Source organism: Neopsephotus bourkii, unplaced genomic scaffold (genome assembly GCF_033783945.1).
Source record: "Neopsephotus bourkii isolate Nb327-2 ecotype Australia unplaced genomic scaffold, CSIRO-AGI_Nbou_v1 NB_1290, whole genome shotgun sequence".
NCBI lineage: Eukaryota > Metazoa > Chordata > Aves > Psittaciformes > Psittacidae > Neopsephotus > Neopsephotus bourkii.
In genome coordinates, this window is record NW_026901774.1 from 26200 (window position 1) to 38927 (window position 12728).

Here is a 12728-nt window from a genome sequence, read left to right on the forward strand (position 1 = left end):
CAGGTAAAAAATTTGTTATCTTAAATCCTGCCCTGGCAAATTGCTTGTGAAAAGCATTTTGTGGGTGACTTACCTAGCCATGGTGCTCTTTGGGAGAGATTTTAGTTTTCCACAACTTGCAGCTGCAGTTATGTCCTGGGTTCAGCTGTAACAATTATTTTTCTCCTTCCTAGTAGCTGGTGGCAGTGCTGTGTTTTGGCTTTAGTCTGAGAATAATGCTGATAACATACCAATGTTTTAGTTGTTCTGGGAGTAGTGTGGGGCACAATGTATGTTTCCAGCCATCCTGTGTTTCCTTCCACCATGGTAAGCACATGGCACTTGCCTTGGTGGGTTCATGGGAGTGTGATGCAGTCTGCCAGGCCTCCCCATATTTGTTCTTCAGCCATTGTCCTCCATACCAAAGAGGCTTTAACAGCTTGGCTTACTTGCAGCATGTTTCAAATTTGTGAATAACCTGGTCAATAATGTTCATTGTTAAGTCCACCCCTTGATCATGAGCCCATCTATATGTTGCATTTCTGCCCTGATGGCCTGAGGTGTCATGGGCCCACCAGGCTAAAAATTCACCCTTATGTTGCCAATCTAAATCCATCTGAGCCACTTAAATCTTAGCAGCTTGATCCACTTGTTGCTTGTTCTGGTGTTCCTCAGTGTCTTGACTCTTGGGCACATGAGCGTGTTTGTGGTGTACCTTCACCACCAGGTTCTGCACCCGGGCAGTGATATCTTGCAGCAGCCCAGATGGATTTCCCTCTGTGTTGCCAGTTGCTCTGATTCCTTTGCTGCAACCACCCCCACAGGGCATTTGCCACCATCCCTGAGTCAATAGAGAGATAGATTACTGGACACTTTTCTTGTTCAGTAATGTCCAAGGCCAGCAGGATGGCTTTCACTTCTGCAAACTGACTTGACCCACCCTATCCTTCAGCAGTTTCTACAACTTGTTGTAGGGGACTCCATACAGTTTCCTTCCATCTCTGATGCTTTCCCACAATATGGCAGGACCCATCAGTAAACAGGGCATACTGAAGCACGGAATCAGACTCTACAACTCAGAGAGTTATAAAGCAGGTATGTTTATTACGGCACCGGGTGCAAGGGGGATTGCTACTCCTAACTTGCACAATGAGGGGATAAGCAAGCAGATATTTATTACACAAAAACATGCATATTCATTAGGTTTCTGAGAGGGGGGCAGGGATTTTACAATTAATTTAGGTATTCATTATCGTAAGTTTCCTCCCTTTTGGCAATTAAGCACTGCCCTCTGATGGTTGTGGGCAGGGGTCTTCAAGATGAAGTAGGCAGTCTTCCTCATGGTGCACTTTTCACCTTTGGCATAGATGGATGCCCCAGTAATCCCAAAACTAGCTGAAACCAGCCATATCTGTAATTTTCTGATAGCTGGCAAAGATTTAGAGCCGTGTGACCTTTGTACAAAATTTATTGCAAGCAAAACAGGATGGGCAGACAAGGAATATCCTAAGCTAGCAGATGTTTGGGAGTCACTGCCTCCAGACTAACTGATAATCAGAAGGATGGTGCGAAACATCCTGGGTTTAGCAGTAGCAGTTATTTTTCTCCTTCTTGGTAGCTGGTGCAGTGCTGCGTTTTGACTTTCGGGCTGGGAACAGAGCTGGTAAGTGATGTTTTGGTTTGGCCAAGGACTTTGTGAGCCTCATGGTCTGCCAGGGAGGAGGGGAAGCCGGGAGGAAGCAGAGACAGGACACCTGACCCAAACTGACCAAAGAAGTATTCCATACCACAGCACGTCATGCCCAGGATGTAACTGGGAGTTACCCGGAAGGGCTAGGGGACTGCAGGGTTGGAGGAGGTATCAGTTGGTGCTTGGTCAGTCTGGATGGGGTGAGTTATCGGTCAGCGGGTGGTGAGGTGTTGTATTCTCTTACCTTATTATTTCCTTTATCATTATTATTATTATTGGTGGTAGCAGTAGTGATTCGTGTTATACCTTAGTTACTAAACTGTTCTTATCTCAGCCTGTGGGAGTTGCATTCTTTTTGAGTCTCCTCTCTGTCCCTCCAGGAGTAGGGGGAGGGCAAGAAGGGGGGAGTGAGTGAAAAAGATGTCTGGCTGGGTTTAAACCACAACATTCACTCATTAGAAGGATGATCACTCATGTTAGTTAGACTAAAAATTCAAAGGAAAAAATAGGCTTATAAAAAGTGGAAGCAAGGACAGGCGGCCTGGGAAGAATACAGGGATGTTGTCCGGGAAGCTAGGAACCAGGTTTGGAAAGCTAAGGCCCAGTTAGAATTAAACTTGGCTAGGGATTTTAAGGATAGCAGGAAGGGATTCTATAGGTACATAACAAATAAAAGACAGACTAGGGACAACGTAGGCCCCCTCCGGAAACTATCAGGAGAACTGGCTATCCTGGATTTGGAGAAAGCTGAGGTTCTTAGTGACTTTTTCACCTCAGTCTTCACTGGCAAAGGCTCCAACTGCACCACCCAAGTCTTGGAAGGCAGATGCAGGGACTGTGCGAATGAAGAACGTAGGCCCACTGTAGGAGAGGATTTTGTTCGAGACCATCTTAAGTACCTGAACATACACAAGTCCATGGGACCTGATGAAATCCATCTGTGGGTCCTGAAGGAGCTGGCAAAGGAAGTTGCTAAGCCACTGTCCATCATATTTAAAAAATCATGGCAGTCAGGTGAAGTTCCCGAAGATTGGAAAAAGGGAAATATAACCCCCATTTTCAAGAAGGGGAAAATGGATGACCTGGGGAATTACAGACCAGTCAGTCCCACCTCCATGCCTAACAAAATCTTGGAGCAGATTCTCCTGGAAGGCATGCTAAGGCACGTGAAAAACAACAATTTGCTTGGTGACAGCCAGCATGGCTTCACTAAGGGGAAATCCTGCCTGACCAATTTTGGTGGCCTTCTATGATGGGGCTACAGAACTGATGGACAGTGGTAGAGCAGTTGATGTCTTCTACCTGGACTTGTGCAAAACATTTGACACTGTCCCACACAACCTCCTTGTCTCTAAATTGGAAAGAAATCAATTTGATGAATGGACCACTCGATGGTTAAAGAACTGGATGGATGGCCGCACACAAAGAGTTGTGGTCAGTGGCTCAAGGTCAAGCTGGAGACCTGTAGTGTCCCCACCAGGGATCGGTGTTGGGTCTGATCTTGTCGGTGACATGGACAGAGGGATTGAGTGCACCCTCAGCAAGTTTGCCAATGACACTAAGTTGTGTGGTTTGGTTGATACGCTGGAGGGAAGGAATGCCATCCAAAGGGACCTTGACATGCTTGTAAGGTGGCCCATGCCAACCTTATGAAGTTTAACCATGACAAGTGCAAGGTTCTACACCTGGGTTGGAGCAATCCCAGGCACAGCTCCAGGTTAGGTAGAGAAGAGATTCAAAGCAGCCCTGCAGAGAAGGACTTGGGGGTGTTGGTTGATGAGAAAATGAACATGAGCCAGCAGTGTTTGCTTGCAGTCCAGAAAGCCAACTGTATCCTGTGCTTCATCAAAATGAGTGTGACCAGCAGCTCGAAGGAGGTGATCCTGCCCCTCTGTTCTGCTTTTGCGAGACCTCACGTGAAGTACTGTCTACAGTTCTGGTGTCCTCAACATGAAAAAGACATGGAACTGTTGGAACAAGTCCAGAGGAGGGCCACGGTGATGATCAGGGGACTGGAGCACCTCCTGTATGAAGACAGGTTACACAAAGTGATCATTAATACTATCTAATGATAGTAATCAGACGTGGAATAGAATCGAATCACTGATCATGAAACTGGTCTGGTATGCATTCTCAGTGTGGTCATCACCTCTGTACTTCGGGTGCATATAATGGGCTGGATGTTCAAAGGGGGGGTCTCCTCTACACATCATGCAATTGATGCAACATGGAATAAGTGGGCTGCACTAATTACACAACAAGCTCAAATAGGAAATCCCAATCATCCAAGAATTCTAGAAGTCATCATGGACTGGCCAGAGGGCAAAGATTTTGGAATGTCACCAGAGGAGGAAGTAATGCATGCTGAAGAGGCCCCACCATATAATTGTCAGAAAGTGAGATGCAATACTGATATAAGGAAAGCAAGTGCCTGGAAAACATAGGGTTAAAATACTTTTAACTTAACTTAGGTCCAAGACAGAGAACAGTGTTTGTGCTGTAAGTCTGTGATGTGATAACAAAATTTAGTAGTCACAGAATCATACAATCATAGAATAGTTAGGGATGGAAAGGACCTTAAGATCATCTAGTTCCAACCCCTCTGCCATGGGCAGGGACACTGCACAGTAAACCATGCCACTCAAGGCTCTGTCCAACCTGGCCTTGAACGCTGCCAGGGATGGAGCATTCACAACCTCCCGGGGCAACCCATTCTAGTGCCTCACTATCCTAACAGTATAGAATTTCTTCCTTATATCCAATCTAAACTTCCCCTGTTTAAGTTTTAACTCGTTACCCCTTGTCCTGTCACTACAGTCCCTAATGAATAGTTGTCCTGAGTTCAACAGTAGCAGTCATTTTTTCTCCTTCTTAGTAGCTCGTGCAGCGTTGTGTTTTTTACTTTTGGCCTGGGAACAGTGCTGATACCACCGATGTTTTTAGTTACTGCTCAAATGTTTGGACTGACCAAGGAGTTAGTGAGCCTCATGCTCTGCCAGGGAAGAGGGGAAGCCGGGAGGATCAGAGACAGGACACCTGACCCAAACTGACCAAAGAGGTATTCCATACCATAGCACATCACGCCCAGGATGTAACTGAGAGTTACCCGGAAGGGCTAGTTGACTATGGGATTGGACTATGTATGGGTCGGTGCTCGGTCGGGCTGGGTGGGGCGAGTTATCGGTCGGCAGGTGGCAAGATGTTGTATTCTCTTCCCTTGCTATTTCATTTATCATTATTATTGGTGGTAGCAGTAGTGATTTGTGTTATATCTTAGTCACTAAACTGTTCTTATTTCAACACATGGGAGTTGCATTCTTTTGATTCTCCTCCCCATCCCTCTGGGAGCAGGGGGAGGGCAAGAAGGGGGGGACGAGGAGACTGAGTGGCTAACATGACGACAGGGTTTAAACGACAGTAGTCCATGCCCAGCATCCCTATAGCCCCCTTTCAGGCACTAGAAGGCTGCTATGATGTCTCCACACAACCTTCTCTTCTCCAGGCTGAACAGCCCCAACTTTCTCAGCCTGTCTTCATACGGTAGGTGCTCCAGACCCCTGATCAGCCTTATGGGCCTCCTCTGGACTTCTTCCAACAGTTCCATGTACTTTTTATGCTGAGGACACCAGAACTGTACACAGTACTTCATGTGAGGTCTCGCGAAAGCAGAGTAAAGGGGCAGGATCGCCTCCTTTGACCTGCTGGTCATGCTCCTTTTGATGCAGCCCAGGATACGGTTGGCTTTCTGGGCTGCAAGCGCTCATGTTCATTTTCTCATCGACCAGCAGCAAGTCCTCTGCAGGGCTGCTCTGAATCTCTTCTCTGCCCAACCAATAGCTGTGCATGGGGTTGCTCTGACCCAGGTGTCAAACCTTGCACTTGGCATGGTTAAACTTCGTAAGGATGGCATCAGCTCACCTTACAAGGGCGTCAAGGTCCCTTTGGATGGCATTCTTTCCCTCCAGCATATCAACTGAACCGCATAGCTTGGTGTCATCGGCAAACCTGCTGAGGGTTCACTCAATCCCACTGTCCATGTCACTGACAAAGATGTTGAACAAGACCAGTCCCAACACCGATCCCTGAGGGACGCCACTCGTTACTGGTCTCCAGCTGGACCTTGAGCCATTGACTACAACTCTTTGTGTGTGGCCATCCAGCCCATTCTTTATCCATCGAGTAGTCCACCTATCAAATTGATTTCTTTCCAGTTTAGAGACAAGGATGTCGTGTGGGACAGTGTCAAAAACTTTGCACAAGTCCAGGTAGATGACATCAACTGCTCTACTCCTGACTATCAGTTCCATAGCCCCATCATAAAAGGCCACCAAATTGGTTGGGCAGGATTTCCCCTTAGTGAAGCCATGCTGGCTGTCACCAAGCACCTTGTTGTTTTTCACGTGCCTTAGCATGCCTTCCAGGAGAATCTGCTCCAAGATTTTGCTAGGCATGGAGGTGGAACTGACTGGTCTGTAATTCCCCAGGTCATCCATTTTCCTCTTCTTGAAAATGGGGGTTATATTTCCCTTTTTCCTAGTCATTGGGAACTTCACCTGACTTCCATGGTTTTTTAAATATGATGGACAGCGTCTTAGCAACTTCCTTTGCCATCTCCTTCAGGAACCGCGGCTGGATTGCATCAGGTCCTCTGGACTTGTGTGTTTTGTCAGTTTATTTAACTTCTTGTTTGACTCCTTTCTGTCCCGGTATCTCCCTGCTGTCCTGGGTGTTTAGAAGCTATTCAGTGAATTAAAACTGGACCAGAAGTTTATAGAAGCTTCTGGTTGCTATGAAATGCCAACATGTAAGGTCTTCTTATTGGGAATGTTGCATTTTCTGGAAACTAAATATGAACTCCCATCTTGGTGGTATTTTGTGTTTTTTTTTGTTTGGTGGTTTTTTTGGTGGTCTTTTTATTTTAAGTAAAAGTATAGATGCAAAATATCTGGAAGGGTACAGGAAGATAATATTGGGAAAAGGCATTTTAGGTTTAATGTGTGGAGTTTCAGGCACAGGGATAACAGAATCCTAAGAGTATCTGTGCCAAAACTGATATTTAGATCTTGTGTATTTTTCTATACCTAGGCAGTTTCAGTTCTCTGCTTGTGCGCTCAGGTAAGTGGTAGCATTAGTCTTGTGTAACTCATTAGTTTAGCAGAACTCCAGAAAACTGATTCTTGTTTTTTTGGGTTTTTTTTCCCTGTTTGAAGGGTAAATATGTACGTTTTAGAAGGTTAACCAGTGTGTATCTAGGTCGTACATGAATTGATGCAATTTCTTGCCCTACAAGTTGGTTTAAGATGGGTCAGAGGATGAAGTGCAGTTTGTGCTGTGATTATCTCTAGTGGGAGTTTGAAGGAAAATGCATTGTATACAGTTTTAGAGCCTGAAGTACCTTGCTAAAGGCTTGGGAAGGAATTAATATGAGAGTTGGAATGGAAAGAGATGAGTTTCTGGCTCCCAACACACAGGTCTTTTGGAATGCTAGTATCTTAATAGAATTCATAATGAATTTATTAATTGTATTGCATATAAATCCTTCTGTAACAAAGATGCTTCTCTTTTATTTTTAGTACATTTTTGGGGAGTTCAGTCCTGATGAATTTAATCAGTTCTTTGTGACTCCGCGATGCTCTGTTGAGGTAAGATCTACTTTAAGCTTCTTTTAGAAATTACATTTTAAAGCTCCATCTCTTTGTGTATATTTGAAATTTAAAACTACAATTATTTCTTTATCATTCTTTTAGCTTGCTAATTTACAAACTGCAGATATTGAACAGGAGTCTTCTTTCTGTCTCTGTGGATGTTAAGTAATATTTTAGAAATAAGAAATTAATTATTCCACCTTCTGCTTGTCATCTTCCAGAGCTGGAATAGCTGTAGAGAAAACTTCTTCAGAAGTGTTCTCAGTTGTAAGGTGGTCTTCTAAGTCTTGTGAGCCTTTGGAAACACAGGGGTTCTTAGTATTTTTTTGGCAGATGGAGCACTGCTGACCAACCATCAAAGCTCTGCGTACAACGAAGGCTGTGCATGAGCTCTGAGAAATGGATAAATATTGAAATAATTACTGTGGCAGTGAGAACTACAGAGTGGAAGCAGTTGTCTTTGCATGTTTGAGTTTATAACATATTACAGATAGTATTGTAGATTCTTATTCTTTGTAGTTCTTGGTAAAGAATGAAGAAACTGTTTTACTTTGTAGGGAAGAGTATTATGCCATTGTCCTAAGCTCCAGGCTTGGAAAATAATATTTCTGTAGGTTAGGTTCCATGTTTATCATCTTAACATTTAAGTCATGCTTCCATCCTCCCCCCTCAATATAAAGTAAATGAACACTTACAACTATAGAAGGGGAAATCCTTTTGTCGCATTTTACAAATCTGATGACCATTGTTATTGTGACTTAGTTTCCTGCAACTTAATTTTCTAAGTATAATTAACATAGTATACTGCTAAACAATAAAGGTGCATGAAGGGAATGGGGTGGGGAAGTTTAGAAAGCAAAAAAGAGCTTCTACTTGCCTTTAGGGATAACTTTGTATCTTCTCTGGTAGGTGGGAAGTAATGCAGAATAGGTTTTCAGGTAGTACCTGTTTCTTCTGCCAATATTGCTGTTTTCCCACCATTAAATACAGTAGCAGCAGTGTGATGTTTGCATCCTGTCTAGTGTCACCTCAAGTGTCCTATGTCAGCTGTGCTAATGCTTACGTTGTAGAAGATGAAAGCATCATTCCTTGACTTCTATAAAGCTATTCTCATGAAGTATGTTGAGGAAACATGAACCTACAGGATTAGAACCAGCATTACTTCATTTTATAACCGTCCCAAGTGTACCACTTACCGGTTAGCTATCAAAATAAAAAACTGTATTGAATGATGTTCTGTAAGTTTGTCCTTGATCTGGTTCAGGTCAATGTTTCAATTATCTGGATGATGAAATAAAAATTATGCTTATTAGTTTTACACTGCAGATATTTCAGAGAAAAGTGGTCTGAAAAAAAAAAAGGTGAAATTCAAGACAGACAAGACTGAGATTATAATACTGCAGTGGTGGGTGTTTGACATACATTCTGTTGGGGGCAGTGCCAGTTCTGGGAGTCCCAGTATCTGTTGATGCTGGTGTTCTGAAGTCCTTTCCCTATAGACTGAAGGGTGGACTGAGGCAAGGGACTAGTTAAAGCTAAAAGCTGTCTAGAATGTCTCTTCATACATGGAGTTCTTAATACATGTTATATCAGATACCTGTTGTCTGAGATGACTCAGATGACCCAGTTGTATGAAACAGGTCAACTCAGAAATCTAAATCTCTGCTTTAATATAGGTGCTGTTGGTTAACCAGATACATGGGGGACCAATAGGTGCGCTGTTTTTTTTTCTTTTCTACTTTGTATTTTCTTAAGACTTTTGAATTGGAGAAAAACAAGAATTACAAGTTTTATCATAAACTGCTGACTGAAGACTTTCCAAGTAACTTTTTTAGCTCTAACTATAACATTATATTGGAACTGTGTTCAATATTAATATAGATAATAGGCTCTTAATAGCTTGGAGCCTTTTCTGACCCACTGATTCTCATTTTTGACCAAGAAAGTTAATGTATTAAGATGTATTATGGTTTATAAATTGATTTACAGTATGTGATCTTTTTATGTGCTTTTTAATAATGGAATTTTAGGAATATTTTTCTTGCCATTTCCAGTGCACTGCTGTCTACAGTGCTTTAAGAAGGCAGTATGTAATTATCTGTAACTTTAGAGAATTGAAGACTTTAATGGAGAAGCCTTTGATATTTGTTACACCATTACAATGAATATTTATAATAGCATTATAAAACTGCGCTATACTCAATATTTTATCTCCCACTGCAGAAATAGTTCAGCTGTTACCCAGAGAGCTGCTGGACTGCAGTGTAGCAGTGGCTCCCAGTTCATGCAGGCACAGGAGAAGGCTTTCAACTGCTGGGTAGTTTGCAGGCAGGTGAGGGAGGAATTAGAAATTGCTCTCCTGTGGTTACACAATAGCAAGGGTTCTATTGACCACTGAGACTATAAAATGTTGCCAGTATTTTATAATAGACATGTTTCTATCTGGTTTATAAATATATGCTGTGGTTAGGTTATGCTTAGGCTGATGATCATAAATTTTTCTGTTAAATATGGTTAAGAATATACCTTAATTGAAACATTTCAAGGACATCACTATAGCTGAACCAGGTTGAGAGTTGAAAAAATTAGGTGTGACTATTGTCTGTGCAAAACTTTGTTTCATCCTTTCACAGGTCATTTGTTCAACCTTAGTTTCTGTCTAAAAAGAGGATATGTTCCTCATTTTGAAATCATGGTCAGTTACTGTTGATGAAGGAAGATCCCGATGCTGTGAGGTAAATTGCTTGAGAAGTTGATGAGCCTGTGGTGTGTAACCAAGATAATCTTTATCTTTCAGTAACTGGTAATCTGAAAGGACACTTGAAGCTACAGTGTGGGATTTGAGAAATATAGAAGACATACTCTCAGAAAATCAGACCTTACCAATGATGTTATTTTTAAAGGATTCAGATATTTCAAATGAAACTGTTATCAAATGTTAAGAGCTGCTTTGTCTTCCATTTCTTTTTTGTACAGCTCCCCCCATACAATGAAACAGTTTCATGTGGTATTAAGCCCACAGGTAAGTTTCATTATGGTAAGAAATCAGTATCCATTTTTTTTAAATTTCAAGGTTGTGACACTTTCCTTAGATTCACTACAGCTTTTCTTTAATCTTCAGAACTCATTCAGCAAATATATATACATATATTTGGCAGGTGGTTTTTTTAAACACCTTTATTGAATGAGATCTGTGAAAGTATTTGAAAATAGTGCATTGAACTTCAGCTAATTAGGGTAGACGTGCTTACTCCTTGATTGTGCTGCCACACGATCTTAGTGCCTTGCTTTAAATATTGTGGGATGTAGCTGTAAAAACACAGGGGGCTGAAGCTTGCTAGAGAACTTGTACTGAAGAAACAAGTAACTACTGTGACATTTAGCATGAGTATTTTCTGGCAGTTGCGGCCTAAAAACAGTTCTGCAAGCAGTGCTCTGCTCAGTGTTCCCTTTGATTCTTGTTTTTGTCCGGCTCAGCCATTTTCATGGAAAATCCTTTTTTTTCCCCTTTTTGGTGAAGATATGACTCTTGATGTAAAAATACATTACAGAGTTCTAGTTTTAAAACTGTATCAGTCATATGTCTATTCTTGTCCTCACCTATACACCTTACAACCTGGCCTTCATAGCTATATGAAGTTGACAGTTAAGTAGGAGTTATGTGATCATCACTCTGCATAGTTTAAACCAAACATCAATATTATTTTAAGCAGCAGGTAAATTGGTGTGTGCTTGCTTTTTTATTTTTTTCCTTTCCCTGAACCAGCGTAAAGCAAGGAAGCTGAGACTTACCCAGATGTATATGTGTGATGCAAACAACATCCAAATCTCCTTCAAAATAATTCAAGTGTCAGACTGGACAGTTCTAAAAAGTACTTAAGAGGACCAAAATGCACATTAATGTTTAGGAAAACATGATCATTATGCTTAGCAGCTTTGGCCTTGCATATAAAGGAAAATAAGAGCCAGTCATAAAGCAGGACAACAGGTGAAATCAGGTACACAACATTTTTGAAAATTGAGGAGCTCCAGTACAAGTCCAGGTTTAGGACCCTGAGTATTTTTAATAGGAATTTGAAAAGTTCATTAAAAGGGCCATATGGTATGAATTGTCTCTCATTGATGATAAAGGTGTCCAGTCATATATTGCTTTGTCTGACTATGGATTTAAGTTCTGTTCTTTAAGACTGAGATTTTAATGTTCACTAGCCATACAGAAAGTTGGTTTGCACAAATTTTTTTCATATCATTCCTAGACCCTGAGAGAACCCCTCCCAGCCCTGAGATTAGGTAATGACAGCAAATTAAGTTTTGCCTGAAAAATGTCTTTAATAAGCTTGCACTGTACTGTGCATGCATATTATCACTGTAATGGCTGCATAAGAAGCTGTAGAAATGAAAATGGAATGCTATGCTTATGCAGAGTAATTATAATTACAATAAGATGGTGCATACTGACCACGTTATTCCCCATAATTTTTTTTTCTGTACTTCAGTATTTAACTTTATTGCAGAATTAGATCTGTTAATACTTACTAGGAATAATTACATCACAGATGAAGCTCTAATAGGTAGAACTCTGTTCAGACTAATTAGTATATGTATTCACAGTTTTTGCTATATGTCATGGTTTAAGCTTAGCCTGTAACTCAGAACCATGCAGCTGCTCTATTGCTCCCCACCTTTTTCCCTTCCCCCCCACTCCCAGAGGGATGGGGAGGAGAATTGAAAGAACATAAATCCCACAGGTTGAGATAAGAACACTCCAGTTACTATAGTACTGTCCTGGGTTCAGCAGTAGCAGTCATTTCTCTCCTTAGTAGCTGGTGCAGTGCTGTGTTTTTGACTTTCAGCCTGGGAATAACGCTGATAACACCGATAGTTTTAGTTGTTGCTAAGTAATGTTTACTCTGACTAAGAACTTTCTGAGTCTCATGCTCTGCCAGGGAGGAGGGGAAGCCTGGGAGTAAGCAGAGACAGGACAGCTGACCCAAACTAGCCAAAGGGGTGTTCCATACCACAGCATGTCATACCCAGTATATAAACTGGGGGCAGTTACCCTGAAGGGTGAGCTCACTGCTCGGGTCAGGCTGCGTATTGGTTGGCGGGTGGTGAGCGGTTATATTCTCTTCCCTTGTTATTTCCCTTGTCATTATTATTATAGGTGGCAGAAGTAGTAGTTTTGTGTTATACCTTAGTTACTGGAGTGTTCTTATCTCAACCTGTGGGAGTTCTTTTGATTCTCCTCCCCATCCCTTTGGGGGTGGGAGGAGGAAGACAAGGGGGAGTGAGCTGCGTAGTTCTGAGTTACTGTCTGGGCTTAAACCACAAGAAATACAAAAGTACTTCTACTACCAGTAATTATAATTATAAGGGAAATAACAAGGGGAGAGAATATAAAAATAAAAGGGGAA

At 41.9% G+C, this 12728-nt stretch overlaps 1 protein-coding gene across 1 annotated transcript in view; it reads left to right on the forward strand.

Annotated features, from left to right (window-relative positions):
* The first annotated feature begins 2512 nt into the window (after nt 1–2512).
* Nucleotides 2513–12728, forward strand: part of LOC133218853 (ubiquitin carboxyl-terminal hydrolase 10-like) — a 38835-nt gene continuing 28619 nt past the window's right edge. Inside the window, exons 1-3 of the mRNA XM_061365665.1 lie at nt 2513–2521; nt 7243–7311; nt 10291–10336. Of these exons, the coding sequence (XP_061221649.1) occupies nt 2513–2521; nt 7243–7311; nt 10291–10336 (124 nt within the window). The remainder of the gene's footprint in view (nt 2522–7242; nt 7312–10290; nt 10337–12728) is intronic.